This window comes from Pteropus vampyrus, unplaced genomic scaffold (genome assembly GCF_000151845.1).
Source record: "Pteropus vampyrus isolate Shadow unplaced genomic scaffold, Pvam_2.0 Scaffold217, whole genome shotgun sequence".
Classification (NCBI taxonomy): domain Eukaryota; kingdom Metazoa; phylum Chordata; class Mammalia; order Chiroptera; family Pteropodidae; genus Pteropus; species Pteropus vampyrus.
The window spans coordinates 1,161,081-1,179,072 of NW_011888998.1; the positions used below are offsets into that span (position 1 = coordinate 1,161,081).

A 17,992-nucleotide genomic window follows, 5' to 3' on the forward strand; every position below is an offset into this window, starting at 1 on the left:
TATTTTGTTTTCTTATCACTTGACCACTGCATATGGAGGGTGCTCGTGAACTGTACAATTGCAGTTTACATTGATGAGCAAGGAGAAAATGAAGGGGCCCAAATAGTCACAAAACAGATGATCAGCTTGCATTGACTCTGCACATATATTGAGGGATAAATTTGAGAACCATAAAACCAGACTATATTCTTAGAGTAAATATCATTCATGGCATTTTTTTAAATAGCCACTCTATGCAGGGCATATTGATTTTCTTTCGTGTGTTCTCTTTCAGATCTTAAATGCCGCCTATCATGTTGAAGTCACATTTCACTCTGGGTCCTCAGTTACAAGGATGCTATGGGAGCAAATCAAACAGGTAGAGGTTACTTAGAGAAAAAAGTTTCAGCCCTTAGTTGGCTCAAGTGAATTATAGTCACTTAGTCACTCCGATAAATCGTGGGTATCTAGGATTTTCTATTACTGTGGGGTAGCCATTTGCCCTAGTTTGCTTGCCTGGGAGAATTCTGGTTTATGCCTATTCCGAAGTAATTATTAACAGTACCCCCTTTAACTCTTAAAAGTGGCGTGTTTAAATGATATTTTATGGAGCCATAAAACTCCGCTTCACTAGCTTCTTCATATTTCTTTGTCTCAACCTAAATGTTTTCTAAGAACCAGGCTTTGTTGCCAGAGGCCATGAGTATGGTTCCTTTTCTGGAATTTGATCTAGCTCTTATGCAAAGTTATTTACTGACTTAACAAAGGGATTTATAAGGTACTTCCTGGCACTAGATGTAACATATTGAGAGTTTGTAAGCACATAGACTAGGCCTCATGTTCTTTAATGCTTTCGTTTGGGCTGAGCCCTGATTTTGAGGTAGATGGAATTGGAGAGGAGTCTCGGCCTTCATATGGCTCCTGTCTTAACAGTGGATAACCTGGAGAGGGAAGGTATTGGTTCTTTCTACTGATTTCTGTCTCCCATCCCTTAATGTTCTCACTGTCCTTGTCTTGGCAGATCATCCAGCGTATCACATGGGTGAGCCCACCTGCCATCACACTAGAATGGAAGAGGAAGGTGGCCCAGGAAGCCATTGAGAGCCTCAGTGCCTCCAAGTTGGCCAAAAGCATTTGCAGCCAGTTCCGGACTCGGCTCAATAGTTCTCACGAGGCTTTTGCAGCCTCCTTGCGGCAGGTGGGTATGTGTGAAAGGAGATACAGCTGGATCAAGCAAAGAAGAACCTCATATATTGGGGAATATTTTACTCTCTGCTTTCCACATCATTTTTAAAAATCAATATATTTTCTTTCTATTCTGTTAAAGGATAATATGTCACAGGAAATTTCATAAATGAATTTTTCACATGGTTATTTTTCTATTCTAACTATAGGGAAAATTCAGGGAGTCAGTTAATTTCTCCCCATTTCATTGAAGAATGAAAATTGAGGGGCAGGAATTTTATATTAAGTTTATATAGTATTTTAGGACTGATTGACAATCCCAATTTACAGTTATGTGATGTCTGCGTGTCCCTTTGGTGTGTGTGTGTACGTGCCTGTGTATGCATGTATGTGCATGTGTTTGTGTTTGTGTTGGGGAGGGTGGGTAGATGTGATATGCATCAGGAGGAAAAATTATTACTAGGTGAGAGCCCACTATGACCAATCTCTGAGCTAAATATGTTATGTACATCTTATTCTCACAGTTATCCTTATGAGGCAGATATTATTATCCCTGTATAACAGAGGAGGAAGCCAGAGCCAGGGACTTGATATCGTCATGTCTTTTTTCTGTGTCCTCTCAGCTGGAAGCTGGCCACTCAGGTCGGTTGGAGAAAACTGAAGATCTATGGCTGAAGGTTCGGAAAGATCACGCCCCACGCCTGGCCCGCCTTTCTCTGGAGAGCCGTTCTTTACAGGATGTCTTGCTGCATCGTGAGTCCTTGTTTTTTCACAAGTAAATTAGAAGAGCCTTCTGGATACCTGACATTCTCATGTTCAGCCTGGAGAATCCAATCACTCCTGATGTGTTTTTGAATTCCTAAAGCGTGTTTGGTCCTGCTATTTATATAGTTCAAATAACAGGACCAAAGTTTGTTTAAATCAGACCAGTTAGTTTAGAATGACATCAGAATTCTACCCATCTCCCCATGAAATTAAGACTTCCTGCCTCTAGGCAGGTCCATGGCTAAGAATCTTAAGGAGGTTGCCCAGCAAGTTCCCATCCTGCCTGCCTTATCTCTGTCTCTGTACCTTGTAGGTAAACCTAAACTGGGACAGGAACTGGGCCGGGGCCAGTATGGTGTGGTATACCTATGTGACAACTGGGGGGGACACTTCCCTTGTGCCCTGAAGTCAGTTGTTCCTCCAGATGAGAAGCACTGGAATGACCTGGCTTTGGAGTTTCACTATATGAGGTGGGTCGCGTCTCATTCGCCTTTGGGAAAAGATCCAGGGAAGCCAAAGCCTGGCATAAATTCTGTACCAAGAGCTATAAGCATGCCTGTCTCTCCACACCTAGGTCTCAGATGTTTAAGACCAGTGTTTCTGCACTGGCTCAGAACTGTGCTATCTTCACGGCCTTTTCTGTGTTTGCTTGCCCTTTCCTCACCATCCTAATTTCTCAAACTCATCCTACCGTTTGACTTTCTTCCTTAGTCCTTAAGGCTTATCCATTTTTAGATTGCATAATTCTTCATCCTTGCTCAAGAGGCTATTCTCTTTGCCCTCTCTCTGTACTGAGGGCCATCACCTGTGGACCTGGACTAGGCTTGGTCTCAAGGTGGTTCCTTCCCACGTGTGGCATGCTGTGCATTGTAGCCTAGACCTTTCTCCTTCCCATCAGGTCTCTGCCAAAGCATGAGCGATTGGTAGATCTCCATGGTTCTGTCATCGACTATAACTACGGTGGTGGCTCCAGCATTGCTGTGCTGCTTATTATGGAGCGGCTACACCGGGACCTCTACACTGGGCTAAAGGTGAGGCAAAGCGAGGACAGAGTGAAATCCAGCTCTCAGCTAGATCTGCAGGTTTCTTTCTGGCGTTTTATCCTTTCTTGTTTGTTCAGAGCTTCTAGCTTTTATAGACATAGTTGGAGTAATCAAGCTTTATTACTTTTGTTTCCAAAAAACCTTAAAAATATTTCAATCTATTTTTTGGCCCAGTTCACATCTAGAGTACTTTTACCTCCTGTGGTAGTGGGAAAGAACTAGAAAAGCTTTCTGTAACTCCACTGTTCTCGTTTTTTCCTGTCAATGGGTAAAGCCAGTTTTTGTTTTTTAGTCAACACATATTTATTAGTGACAACTTTGGATAAGGCCCTATATTGAGCAACATAAAGGGGTGCCAAAAGTGTAATTGCCAGAAGCTTTTAAGGAAATTATAGTCAGTGAATGTTTCATGAAGATGTAGTGTTTGAGTTTGATAAGTACATCGTGGTGGATAAAATTTGGGCAACTGGAAAGAAGAGGCCATTCCAGGGGGAGGAAATAGCATAATGGCAATAGCACTGGAAGGCCAATAAGGACACTAGTTGTGTTGGAACAGCTGGTTCATTGGGGAATTGTTGGGGAGGATGGCATAATGTGCAAAAAAATGTTGCAGACAAATTATAGAGGATAAAAGTGTTAAGATTTTCCATAGAATTCAAATTCTGTTACAGACTATGAGAAGTCATTGAAAGATTTTATTTGGGTGAAGGTGAAATACCCTCAGTTGGATGTTGAGTTTCCCTCATCTAAAATAACCACCAAAAAGGAAATAGAGCGGTTACTTTTGTTCTCTATGCTGGAGCTGAGTAGAATTGGGGAAAAGGTAACTCCACAGCATCTAGGTAGGTCCTTTCTCACAGATTTCTCTTATACCAGTTTATATGGAAGCTTCCAGAAGTAGAACAAAGGAAGCCTTAGAAATGCTTGCAAGAGTCATGAGAAATCAGTATGATGAAGGAAATTATACCAAGTGGTTTTCCCTCTTTGTTTCAGAGGCGTTAAGCTCCACTTTCTCTGATGCTTCCCCCTCAGGTGGGCTAGATTACCCTACCTGAGCTTTTTGCTGAATGATGTAACATTCTCCAGACTTCAGGAGACCCTTAATTGGAGGCTTGGTAGAAGTAAGATGAGTGACTTTGGTGTTTAAATCCATAAAACCCAAACTGGCCAAACTGGGCCTACAAAGCAATGGATCTGGCTGAGGGACCTAGAAATACTTACTTCGAGCCTCAAGGACAGTTCCAGAGTTTGTTTACGGGTTAGAACGAGCTCCTGCTTTTAGTCGTGGGGTTGCCTCTCTCAGTCACATTCGAGGATTCTGCAGCTGGCCTAAGTGCAGCCTCCAAGGGATTTTATGTGGCCTGTATAGCTCACCATTCCTTGCTTTTCTTCTGCTTCCCTCTCCTAACTGCTTTCCTCTTCCCTTTTTTTCCATCTACTTTTCTGTCTTGTGTACCCTAGTGAAGTCAGTCTTTCATTACTCCACGCGGAGCCCTTAGTTGGTGTAAGCAAGGTGGATTGAGAAGTTGTCTTGTTAGTGACAAGCAAGCTCTTTTGTCTCCTCAAGGCTGGGCTGACCCTGGAGACACGTTTGCAGATAGCACTAGATGTGGTGGAAGGAATTCGCTTCCTGCACAGCCAGGGACTTGTCCACCGTGATATCAAACTAAAAAACGTGCTGGTAAGTAAGAGCTGATTCCCCAAAATAACACAACACCTCTGTGGGTTAAGTGACCTTTAGAAGGCACGTGTAAGTTTAGCCACAGGAAAAGAATGGTGGGCAAGTAGTACAGTTAACAGCAGAGTGGACGGATAGTGAAACTTAAGGAGGATTGGCATCACAGACCCAATTTATATTGCTTAAGGTTTTTTTTCTCCCAACACTTGAAAAAATTTAAACTTACAGAAAAGTTAATAGAGTGGTACAATGAAAGCCCATATACCGTTCACCCAGACTCATAGTCTCTCTTTTTTCCTAGTGTAGTCTCTGTATCTGTATCTGTGTCTGTGTCTCTGTCTCTCTGTCCCCCTCTCCCCGCTCCCTCTCCACACACACACACTTTTTTACTGAACTGTACAAAAGTTGCAGATAGCATGTCACTCCTAAATGCAAACATACCTCGTTTTATTTCACATTGCTTAATACACTTCACAGATACTGTGTTTTTTGCAAATTGAAGATTTGTGGCAACTCTGCATTGAGCAAGTCTGTTGGTGCCTTTTTTCCAACAACATCTGCTCACTTTGTGTCTCTGGGTCACATTTTGGTAATTTTTTTTTTTTCTTTTACATTTTGGTAATTCTTGCAATATTTCAAACTTTTTCATTTTTTTTATATTTGTTATGGTGATCTATGATCAGTGATCTTTGATATTGCTCCTGTAATTGTTTTGGGGCACCACAAACTATGCCCATATAAGATGGCAAACTTGATCTATAAATGTGTGTGTTCTGACAGCTCCATTGACCAGCCATTCTCTCTTTCTCTCCCTCTCCTCGGCATCCCGATTTCCTGAGACACAACAATATTGAAATTAGGCTAATTAATAAACTCACAATGGCCTCAAAGTGTTCAAGTGAAAGGAAGAGTTGCACATCTCTCACTCTAAATCAAAAGCTAGAAATGCTTAAACTTAGTGAGGAAGACACATTGAAAGCCAAGATAGGCCAAAAGCTAGGCATCTTGCGCCAAGCAATTAGCCAAGTTGTGAATGCAAAGGAAAAGTTCTTGAAGGAAATTAAAAGTACTACTCCAGTGAACACACGAATGATAAGAAGTCCAAACAGCCTTATTGCTGATTTGGAGAAAGTTTTAGTGGTCTGGATGGAAGATCAAACCAGCCACAACATTCCCTTAAGCCAAAGCCTAATCCAGAGCAAGGCCCTAACTCTCTTCAATTCTGTGAAGGCTGAGAGAGGTGAGGAAGCTGTAGAAGAAAAGTTTGAAGCTAGCAGAGGTTCATGAGTTTAAGGAAAGAAGCTGTCCCCATAACATCAAAGTGTAAGGTGAAGAAGCCAGTGTTGATGTAGAAGCTTCAGGACATCATCCAGAAGATCTGGCTAAGATAATTAACAAAGGTGGCTGCACTAAACAACAGATTTTCAGTGTAGATGAAATAACCTTCAATTGGAAGAAGATGTCATTTAGAATTTTTATTGTTAGGAAAAGTCATGCCTAGCTCCAGAACTTCAAAGGACAGGCTGACTCTCTTGTTAGGGGCTAATGTAGCTGGTGACTTTTAAGGTGAAGTCAGTGTTCATTTACCATTCTGAAAATCCTAGGGCCCTTAAGAATTATGCTAAATAGTCCATGGCCATGCCACCCTGAAGAAGCCCAATTCCGTCTGATCTTGGAAGCTAAGCAGGGTCGGGCCTGGTTAGTATTTGGATGGGAGACCACCTAGCTAGACCAGGTGCTGTAGGCATAAAAAATAAAAAATAAGGGATTGTAAGCTGACAGGGTCCTTGCAATCTGTGAGGTCAAGCAAGGGTTGCCTCGCCTAAAAAAAAAAAAAAAGAATTATGCTAAATATACTCTGCTTGTGCTCTATAAGTGGAACAAGAAAGCCTTGTTTACAACATCTGTTTACAACATGGTTTGCTGAGTATTTTAAGCCCACTGTTGAGATCTACTGCTCAGAAAAAATATTCTTTCAAAATATTACAGCTCACTGGCAATACACCTGGTCACCCAAGAGCTCTGATGGAGATGTACAATGAGATTATTGTTGTTTTCATGTCTGCCAACACATCCATTCTACAGCCCATGGACCAAGGAGTAATTTCAAAGTCTTATTATTTAAGAAATACATTTCGTAAGGCAATAGCTGCCGTAGATAGTGATTCCTCCGATCATCTGAGCAAAGTAAATTGAAAACTTGAAAAGGAGTCACCATTCTAGATGCAATTAAGAACATTTGTTATTCATGGAAGAGTTAAAATAGCAACACTAACAGGAGTGTAAAAGATTTGATTCCAACTCTCATGGATAACTTTGAGGGTTCAAAACTTCAGTGGAGAAATTAGAATTGGAGGTTGAAGATGTGACTGAATTGCTGCCATCTCATGATAAAATTTTAATGGGTAAGGAGTTGCTTCTTATGGATGAGCAAAGAAAGTGGTTTCTTGTCATGGAATCTACTCCTGGTGAAGAAGCCATGAAGATTTAGAATATTACATAAACTTAATTGTTAAAGCAGCAGCAGGGTTTGAGAGGATTGACTTCAGTTTTGAAAAAAGTTCTACTATGGGTAAAATGCTACAAACAGCATCCCGTGCTACAGAGAAATCATTGGTTAAAGGAAGAGTGAATCGATGTGGCAAAGTTCACCGTTGTCTTATTTTAAGAAATTACCATAGTCACCCCAGTCTTCAGCAGCTCCCAACCTGATCAGTCTGCAGCCATCAACATTAAGGCAAGACCCTCCTCCACCAGCAAAAAAATTATGACTCACTGAAGTCTCAGATAATGATTAGCATTTTTTTAGCAATGATGTACTTTTTAATTAAGGTATACACATTATTTTCTTGCATTATACTTAATAGACTATAGTATAAACATAACTTTTATATGCACTGGAAAACCAAAAAATCCACGCAACCCACTTTATTGCAATATGGACTTTCTAGTGGTATTCTGGGACTGAACCTGCAACATCTCTGAGGTCTGCCTGTGCTTCAGCTTGTATCTCCTAAGAAAAAGGACATTCTTCTAAAGTGCCATTATCATACCCAAGAAATTTAACATTGATACAATACTATTGGTTAATATACTGTCTGTATCAACATTTTCCAATTGTCCCAAATATGTCCAGTTATCCCAGGTGTGGTCAGATTATTTGTTCGATCCAAGATCCAACCCAAGGATCTTTCTGTCGACATGTTTCTTTAGCCTCCTTTAATCTAGAATCGTCCTGCCTTTTTTTGCTTTTGTGACATTGATATTTTTAGATTCCAGGTCTTATTATTGTTTAGGGTTTGATCAGAGGTCCTGAATGAGGGCCGAGATGGATAAATGCACCTTAAAAGAGAAGATAGTCATGAACCCACCAGTCCTATTATCTAAATTACAAACAATCTTTTGACATGGTCCTTTTGAAAATATATTAGATTATCACTGAGGTGTTCCTGGCAATACTTAAATGATGTATAAAGATGCAGCAGTTTCGGGAAAGGAAAGGTCTTCCTAAATATGTAGGCTGAAACCTAAGAGGCTTATTAATAACCAAATGAGACACAGATTTATCCTCTTGAACCTTTAGGAAAGGAAACCACAGGGAATTCAAGAAACTCGCCTCAGCTGAGCAAAGGACTTTCTTAGCAGCTTTCTGACCTGGAGTCTGAGGTCAGAGGAAAATAATCAGGAACTAAGATACTTTCCTTAGTGTTTTTAACTTATTTGTTCTTTCAAGATATGTTGAGTTCCTGATAGTTTCAGGCAAGTGCTGGGAATCCAAAGATGAAAAAGGCAGTCCTTGCTATCAGGCTTACAGTCTGTCTGGGCAGAAGACAGTGGTAGGAACGAATCTGGAGGCGAGATTATAGATACCTACCTGTGAGTTTGGGGATGCAACTCTCTGCAGGACCAGACACAAGGTGACTCTTGCCCTGCTTTGTTGGCAGTTGGACAAGCAGAACCGTGCCAAGATCACTGACTTAGGATTCTGCAAGCCAGAGGCCATGATGTCAGGCAGCATTGTGGGGACACCAATCCACATGGCCCCTGAACTCTTCACAGGTAAGCCGGAGGGCATGGAGTGGGCTTGGGCAGGGCTCTGTGCCGTAACCCTGAGTGCTACCCCTTGAGCTAAGAGTTATATTTACAAGTACTACTGGCAGATCTGGCACAGGCAAGGGAGAAAACAGAACAGGAAACCTAAGACAAGTAGGAGGAAAAATGAAGAGGTAAAGGAGTCAGCAACTATTCTTTTGGTTGTCTCTCTGGGCTATTAGTGTAGTAATTGCCATAATTAACCAATTATTTAATCATAAAGTATTGATTGAATAGTTCCTATGAAATAGGAGTTGTCCTTATCATTAAAGAAGTTACAAATGACAGACATATTAATAGAGGTAAAATAACTAGGAAGCAGTATAAGACAATATATATAATTAAGTGCTAATTAAATGCTACATAATGCAATGTTGGCGTTCAAAGAAGGGATAAACAAAGGTTGAATGATTGATAGTTTTATGGTACAGGTGAGCTTTTAGGTAGAACTTGAGTCAGATCTGGAAAAATTGGTGAGAAGGGAATTCATTTATTAAATATATTCTTTGAGCTAGATAATGTATATTTTTACATATATTTTATCTCATTTAATCTTCACTACAATTCTGTGGTGATGCTGATGCATTTTTATGTCCATACCATGGATGAAGTTGAGTCAAGGCCAGATTGCTGAAGAAACTACCTCAGAACACTGATCCAGAAGTCATGGAGCTGGAATTGGAATCCAGCTCTTTCTGTCTCTACAGTTTAACCATGAAGGAAAGAAAATTCTGGAAGCTGGAGAATGGGAAATGTGAGGAAAATTGCAGAATAGAAATAAGCATGACAGGAAGGAAATCCATTTGGGGAATAATAGGCAAACCAGGTTGGAGATAAAATACATTGAGCTTGAAATTCATGCAGAGGAGTGAAGGCTTAATGTGGAAGAATTAAGATGCTATTGATTGAGCTTTTGAGGAGGTAAGGAATGAAAAATGTTTGTGGAAGATCTGCTTACAGCAGTAGCGAGAGGGGACTTGCATGGCAAGAACCAAGGTCGGGAAATAGCGGGGGTAGTCTCCAGGATTAGGTTGGTGGTAGTGCTGAAACAAACAAAAAGTGACATTTTGAGATAATTCAGAGGAAGAACAGGCAAGATACTGTTATTAACTTGATTCAGATGATGAACAGAAAAGAATAACTCAGCGATGACTCCAAGGGTTTGAGCCTGAGTGGATGAGGAGGGTTGTATTATTATTGAAAAGGTAACCATAGTATTGGTAAGAGTTAAATTAGCAGTATATTTGGATTTCTGTCATCAGCCTCATGCCCAGGTCTTCCCCTAACCCTTCACTGAGTGGTACTCATAAGAATTAGGAGTTAGCTGGAGAGCTGTAGTCCTACCCACGTAGGAATGAAGTACACAGTCATCATTTTTCTTTCTCTAGATTTCCTTTTTTTTAAAAAAAATTTCTGTTCCCAGTGCTATTATTTTTTTTTGGCTACTTTATATTTAGATTCCTTTGATTGTTTCTACTACAGTCCATCCTATTGCTGTCAGAATAGTCTTTCTAAAATACTTTCATGTCACCTCTTGCTCTAAAACATAAATGACTCCCTGCTGTCTCCTGAATCCACTCTTCTGTCTGACTTTAAAAACCTTTATATTCTGGTTCCAACCTACCCATCCACTTGTATTTCCCAACTTTTTTTCTGTAATATAACTTTTCAGGATTAATCTTTTTGACTCTTCCATTGAATTAAAAGGCCTGTTTTCCTTCTCCTTTGTCAAGTTCTAGTCTTGGCTCTCAAACTCTAGCTTTGACTTTCAGTGGCATAGTTTTTTGTATTATAAAATGGGCATTATGAATATGTCTTGCCTGAATGTGTCTTGCCTAACAGGGTTGTTACAAGAGATAATAGATATTAAAGGCTTTAGGGAAAAGTGTGTACAGTCCTCTACAGATACAAATTAGTGGTCATACTGTTGATTCCTCTCCCTGGCTCACTGCTTGTTATCTCCCCTTCTTGCTGTAGGGAAGTATGATAATTCAGTGGATGTCTACGCTTTTGGCATTCTTTTCTGGTATATCTGCTCAGGCTCTGTCAAGCTCCCTGAGGCATTTGAGAGATGTGCCAGCAAAGACCATCTCTGGAACAATGTGCGGAGAGGTAAGAGCCACAAGCCCTACTTTGTCCTAATTCCCCTGTTGAGAGCAGACCAGGCAATGCAGCAGGTGCCTCTCATCACCATGTACACATTTAAATCGACATGGAATCCAGAAAAGCCACTTACGTCAAACCTTTGATTCCAGCCAGCATTGTACTAAACTGTCTCAAGTAGGCATTTTTCTTTAAAATTTCCAGTTCTTCAACTTCCTATACCAGTATATTACAGTTCTTCATCACTGTTACTATTAGGTTCTAACCTAGACATTTGCCATTCAAGATAAAGATCATTGCAACCGTTAGCATCCTGAGTGCCATCTGAGTCATCAGCCTGTGAGCTGATCATGCCTCTTGGGTGTATTGGTCCCCCTCTCACTGACTGTCATCTTATCTCCATTCTCCTTTCTCTAGGGGCCCGCCCAGAGCGTCTTCCTGTGTTTGATGAAGAGTGCTGGCAGCTGATGGAAGCCTGTTGGGATGGTGACCCCTCTCAGAGACCTCTCTTGGGCATTGTCCAGCCCATGCTCCAGGGCATCATGGATAGGCTGTGCAAGTCAAATTCTGAACGGCCAAACAGAGGACTAGATGATTCTACTTGAAAGCAAAGACTTTTCTCTTCCATTCTTTATTTCCTTCCTTCCCCTCACCTTTTGGCTATGGGAAGAATTTGACAGTTGTTCCTTACGGAGAGCTCCCTAGGGAATTGATGCTTGCTAGGCAGCTTGAGACCTCCCCAGGCAGAGATGACTCCTAGATAGTGCAATCAGATGGCTGAACCTATTCAGCAGTTCACTGGTGCCCCAAGCTGTCCCTTTAGCAAAAGATTGTCTAGGACATTGGTAAAAGCTGAAGAAGGCCAAGTTCTGGCCTCAGAACTGAAAAGGAGGCAAATGTTACCATCGTCTGTTCACTGTATGTTTTTTAAGACAAATGGGACACTATAGTGGCAATAGTATTAAAAACTGTAATGTTCATCATTTTGGCTTTAACTAAGAATAGTGTGGTTCTCTCTAGTCGTCAGGACCCTTAGAAAATTTGAGCTTTGTTCCGGGATTGTGAAAACATAGGAGCAAAGATTAACTTGTGGCTACCTGGTCCCTGCTGTCTGTACTCAGGTTGCCACAGCTAGAGGCCACAGTGATGAAGCTAGAAACAAAGCTATCTGTTCCTTACAGTGCCAGTGTTTACATTTATAGGACCGCATAGCCCTGGCTTCTGCGGGAGGGTTTCATGGTTACATCGCCAAGAGGCCACAAAAAGAAAAGTGTGTGCATGTGTGTATGTGCGCGCGCGCACACACACATACAGGCTAATGGATTTCAAGTTACTGCAGCCCCTGGAACAGAATCTCTCCTGCCCTTGGGTCTTGATTTTTTTCCTTTTTGTTCTCAAGTTGAAGAAGCTCCAGTTAACATGGTACTTAGCGGTTAGTGTCTGAATAAAACTGACCCAGCGTGAAATATTTGGTGAGCCTGAGAAGTGGGCAATGATCTGGAGGCCGTGGGCCTCCATTTAAACCCACTAGAAGGATACCAGCTTGTTTTTTAAAACTTAAAATCAGAAACTTTTTTTTGTGTTTGAATCTAACACGCTGATATTTTTAAACTTGATCAATGAGCTTTTTAACCAAGGTTTCTTCTGCAACCTGTCCCTTCTTTTTACCTTATTTTAAATATAATGTTAGAAGGAATGAACTAGCTGAAAGAGAAGAATATTCTTTGTAGTTCTGTGTGTGCCCCCTTTCCCTGTGTGTCAGTGTCTTGGAAGGGTCCCCTCCCTTGCAGTTGGGAGGTTGGGTGGTGGTCTTCTGGAGTTTGTCATGGAGTATGGATCAGAAGAGAAATTCTGATGCCAGTCAAAGGAAGGTTCGTGGAGTATAGATCAGAAGAGAAATTCTGATGCCAGTTAAAGGAAGGTTCCGGAACAATTTAAACATTGGTGCATCTCAGATGTTGACCTCAAGCCTCCCTCAGTCAAAATGGTCCATTAGACTTAGAAAAACATATAGACGAAGGAATAAATAGTGGAGGAGAGTAGCTTCCTTCCAACTACCCAGTCCCCAGGCCCTGCGGTTGTTCCCCGGTGCGTGGCCCCAAACTGTGTGAAACATGTCCCTGAGCAGATGTTTAAGATAATGTGCAGATTTGTTACCGGAATTTTGTAGGGTTGTTTGTGACAGAATGACCATCTCTTGAACATTAACAGGATATGAATGGAGTCTACAAGAAATATTTCTTGTAACTTTTAAAGCTCAGTTTTTAACTCTGGTTCTTTTGGCTCTGATTATGATATGTTTGAGCGTAGTGGCCTCCTAAGCACTTGTAGCCCTTCAAAAACTCAACGTTGCTCAAAACCTTTTTACTTGCAAATGATAAAGTAACTGACCCAGTGTCTTTGGGTTCTGTAGGCTCCAGACTCCTTTAGCTAGAATGTTCAGTAGACGTCTTAGACTTTTTAACACTCATTTAGCTTTACGTCAGGTCACCATTCTTGTCAGCAGTAACACCTTGTTCTTGTGGGGACTGTGACGGGCCTTCCATGAAGCCAAGTTTCAAGTTACAAAAGAAGAGGCGAGTAGTCTCTACTTGCTGAAAAATCAGTGTAAATCTATTTCTGTATGACATTTCATGAAAGATTTTATAGTGTTCCCTTTTCCTTTAGCTAGACTGTCTTCATTTAGCTAGCTGTAATCAGGAGTCTGTGCCCCTGTCATGAAGGCCACGTTCCTAACATTCTTTGGAAGTCTTAGCTCATACCCCAACTCACAGATAGGACAGTATGTTTTTCTCCATCCAGAGTCCCTTTGCAGTTTGTCCTCTGTGGCTTAGTCTGCTCAGACACCAGTTTTCTAGCAGTTTCCCACATTTTTTGATTGAGTAGGGAGGGATGAAGGGCTGAAAGATGAGTAGTTGTGTTATAGTTCATTAAAGTATTCCAAGAAAAGGTGCAAAATATTCCTGGGAGTCTCCTCTAGGCCAGCCAAAGCCTACGTGTAGGTGTTTGGAAGTGTATTTAAACACTCAGCAGGCTGAGTGCAGGGATACATATGTATAACAGGCGTGTACTTTGCTTTTGTTTTATAACATTATCAGCTAATTTTGGATTCTTTGTTCCTTGGCACCCATTATTAGTGAAGTGATGGAATGCCATTAAATGTACTGTACTGTATATTACTTGGGAAGACACTAGGTATTCAAAGAAGTATGGTGGCACTTGGGCTCTCAGGGGCTCAGAAAGACTAAAGTCTGAAGATTTTGCCTTCTGGCTTTGGCTGTATGTGCTTCCAAGTGGTGAGATGAGATTGTGTCTGGGGAAGGAAGAAGGATGGGATGAAAGAATTACTCTTACTATGTTCTGTCCTTCTCATCAACTTAATTAGGGTAGTTTACCCCAACCTGAAAATGATCACCTGGCCATTTTTAATGCACTTGAAGTCTGATCACTTATGTTCCTTCAGAACTGAGTGAAGGACCTTCCTGCAGAGCAGTTGGAAGAAATGATGGAGTCTGCAGCCAGGAGGGGCTGACCCTATGCCTAGGGAGCCAGCAGTAAGGTTAAAGAATGCTCTTTTGGGTGAGGTTTCCACAGGCATGCCCAAGTTCCCTTGATCCTCTGCAGAGAGAAGCTCATTGATTGAGCAAGCCTTGGGAAGGAGGGCTGTGCGGGTTCTTCCCAGACCAAAGAGAGTCACTTGTGACTCCATCAATTTCAGGGGGACAGAGCCTAGGCAGCAACTTCTCCTAATTTTTAACACTAAAATTCAAGGAAACAGTGAAGGAGAGGATACATTACTACCACAGATAGAAGCAGGTGAATGGTACAACTTTCAAGCGGTACCTGCCCCCCTCTCCAGTGCATTATTTTTTTCATCTTTGCTTGAGCTGCCAAACGTGTTGTAAAAGTATTTTTCTTACAGGAGAAGTGGTTTGGGGTGACAGAGCTGCAACGTGGTAATTGCACTGAATGACACTTTATACTTTGGTTTATTATTCAGCACTGAGAGCCAAGGGGGACTGGTGGTTACAGTAGCACTTGGGGGAATAGAGACTCCCTCTGGCCTTGCTTTGGCGAAAAGGCCTGTTTGGTGTTCCATCTGGCTAATAGGGACTCTCCAAAGTCCACACTGCATCAGAGCGGGCTAAGTGGTCCTCCAAGAGTTTATTACCAAAAGAGGAGTTGCTTTGAGTTTTCAGAGCTTGATTTTTGGATTTGCTGGACCAAATAACCCACTTTCTTTTTAAAAGAAAAAAGTTTGTCCTCCTAAATTTGGAGGTGGGATGGGTTAGGGCTAGTGTGGATGTTAAGGTGGGTAAGGAAGGAGTAACCTTGAGAAACTTGTATTGCAAACTCCCTTGGGGATTTCGAGTGGCACTACTGTTTTAAAAAGGGTTTTATTTTTAACTTCATCTGCTTTGTTAACATCCAGTCCAATTGAGATGATGGCAGAGACTCCGTGTGAACACCTGGCACTGAGAAGAGAAGACCATCTTCCCTAAAGGGTTGAAAAGAAAATTGGTCTGGACAGCTTGTTGTCTTTTGTCTTTATGTAATAGTTTTGTTTTAAAGCGCTAATGTTTATTACAGTGTTAAGTAAAAGTGTAACATACTAAGTTTGTAGAATAAAAGTGCAATAACGAGAAATTACTTTGGCACAAACTTCAGTTCTAACGCGCTCTCCCTTCTTGTGCTGTCTCTCTTCATTTGTTACATTTCCACACTTATAGCAGGGCCGTGTTCATTGTGTATGTGTTTAAAAGATGCAACTATGGGTTAAGTCTTCATTTAGTGTATTTTTGAAGGTGTTTTTGGGTTTGGTTTTATAGAGTATTCTGTATACTTGTTGGGATGCACAAAATACCAGATGTGCTGTATAATAAAGATCACATTAACGTTTTAGGTTTGTGTGTGTTTGGCATTTGTTTCCCCTTACCGCACTCTGTTAACATGATGCTTCCTATTCTCTTCCCTGTCTTTCAGATGTCTTTCAGTTTGCATTAGAGATTGATGGAACGTGTCACTCCCCTGTAGATTGCTCTTGGTTTTCAGATACTTAACATTGCCACTACTGGAGGGTGGGGCAAAGGAGTGGGAGGTGGGACAGCTGAGAAGCAGGGGCAAGGTATGATGATAACAGTTTATTTTCCTGGGTTCACACCCTTTTCTTCAGCTTCTTTTCAGCACAAACTTGCAGCATTCCGAGCTCATGCGTGAGCCTAGCTATATCTTTATTACACTGTGAGAGAATCTGGAGATGGAATCTATACCAGTCTCTCTGCGTTGGGAATATTTGAATTTTGTATTTAGTCTCTCTCCATTTTCAGATTTCCTTGTTAGGCTACTACTAGCAGAGTGACACTATCTGTAGTCACCCGGGGATGTCAGCAGCAATATGCCACCTTTTCCAGAAGAGTATGTTTTGTTTTGGGTTACTGTAACATGCTTATAAGGCTGTACCACTCTGCTATAAACTGCTTGCAATTTGACTGCAACACAAGTTTGGCCAGGAGATGGCAGCATACCTTAAACAGTTGATAAGTTTGTGAATAAGTCTTAAAGGAAAAGCTAAAGGTGAATCTCGGTGGTTCTCTGCCTGCCCCATACAAGTCATTTCATGCAGATGAGCCTTTTACACTTGTGAACTCTCCACTAACTCCAGCCATATTTACAGCTAAATATCTCCCATCATATATGCATAAACCCCATATTCTCCTAGTATAAAGTTCACCATGACTGAGTTCTCTTAACTCCTCTCTAACCATTATTACTTTGCAGAAAACAGCGTGTAATATACACATTTTTAGATTAGGCATGCTTTTCCAAGAACACATCCCTCAGCAAGGCTTGTCACTTGAGTAGAGCAACTGGAGTGGACTTCTGGTCCCATGTTGGGATGGTGCTCAAAGGGGAAGGCCCTACTAAACATTGTTAAGTTCAACTTTGAAATTTCTACCTTAATAGGATCCCAGGGAATCCATGAAGGGTTAATTGAATAGCCTTTCAAGGGCAGTTACCATGGGTGGCCATGCACTGGTAGGTCTCTCGGAGCCCTTCTGTGGATGGCCTGTTCCTTGGTATATTCTGAAGGTGGCATTTCAAATTAGTGGAAAAATAGACAATTTTATAAAACTGGCTATTCAACTTAGGGGAAAAAAGACTCAAATAATGCAAAAAAAAAAAAAAAAAGGTATACTGAAGGTATAAAAGCTATAAAGGTCTTCTCTCAGCCTTAGCGCTGTTTTCTTAGAAACCGCCACACCATGAGAGCGAAGTGGAGGAAGAAGCAAAGGCACAGGCAGAAGAGCAAAAGAAGAAACATGAGGCAGAGGTCCAGGCAAACTGCGGGCTTGTGCACCCGTGGAAGCCGCAGCAGATACAAGGAAAGCCACAGGCCGGGGACGCTGGTACAAATTGTTGGACCGTATGCCTGCTATCTAAAATTTAATGGATCTAGGACATCATCACCATCTGACGGCTGCAACCACCTTTTGAGACCTACTTGCTCATAAAAAAACAATGGTCCCTTATGGTCCTTTGCTCTGGACCTGTGCTATTCTAGATTAATTCTGTTCTTAGTTGTGGCTGAATGTAAAGTGTACAATAAATCACCTCTTATACTGTCTTAGCTAAAGAAAAAAAAAGATAATTATACACACATTGAATATGTACTATATACTAGGCACTATTCTAAATGCTTCACATATATTTCTCACTTAACCCTCACAAGAACCCATTTTACTGATGAGAAAGTTAAGTACCAGGGTCATGCAACTGATAAATGCCAGAGGTGGGATTTGAATCTAAGAAGTCCAGCTCCAGAACCACTGGTTCTACAACAAACCAGGACACCATGCCGCCTCTGGGGAAAAATGTGTGTAAATGTGTTCATTCATAGTTTGGAACTTTTTTGAGTGTGATCAGGAACCCAGAAGCCATAAAAAAAAAAAAAAGCGATGGAAGTTATAAAGAACATATATACAGTCAAAGATACCAAAAGCAAAATTAAGACAAATCACTAATTTGAAGAGAATAATTGTAATATGTAACTGATAAGAGGTTCATATTGCTAATAAATGAAGAAATCAAATTCTAAAAGCAAAATGGCTATTAAATATTTGAAAAATATTTATCCTCATAGTAATCA

At 41.1% G+C, this 17,992-nt stretch overlaps 1 protein-coding gene and 1 pseudogene across 1 annotated transcript in view; both read left to right on the forward strand.

Annotated features, from left to right (window-relative positions):
- The window catches only part of DSTYK (dual serine/threonine and tyrosine protein kinase), a 50,429-nt gene extending 34,682 nt beyond the window's left edge, over positions 1 to 15,747 (forward strand). Inside the window, exons 5-13 of the mRNA XM_011373000.2 lie at positions 275 to 358; positions 1,001 to 1,177; positions 1,788 to 1,917; positions 2,243 to 2,399; positions 2,828 to 2,960; positions 4,540 to 4,653; positions 8,595 to 8,709; positions 10,720 to 10,854; positions 11,263 to 15,747. Of these exons, the coding sequence (XP_011371302.1) occupies positions 275 to 358; positions 1,001 to 1,177; positions 1,788 to 1,917; positions 2,243 to 2,399; positions 2,828 to 2,960; positions 4,540 to 4,653; positions 8,595 to 8,709; positions 10,720 to 10,854; positions 11,263 to 11,450 (1,233 nt within the window). The 3' untranslated portion in view covers positions 11,451 to 15,747. The remainder of the gene's footprint in view (positions 1 to 274; positions 359 to 1,000; positions 1,178 to 1,787; positions 1,918 to 2,242; positions 2,400 to 2,827; positions 2,961 to 4,539; positions 4,654 to 8,594; positions 8,710 to 10,719; positions 10,855 to 11,262) is intronic.
- On the forward strand, positions 6,279 to 6,397 carry LOC111747307 (annotated as a pseudogene).
- Positions 15,748 to 17,992: the final 2,245 nt, after the last annotated feature.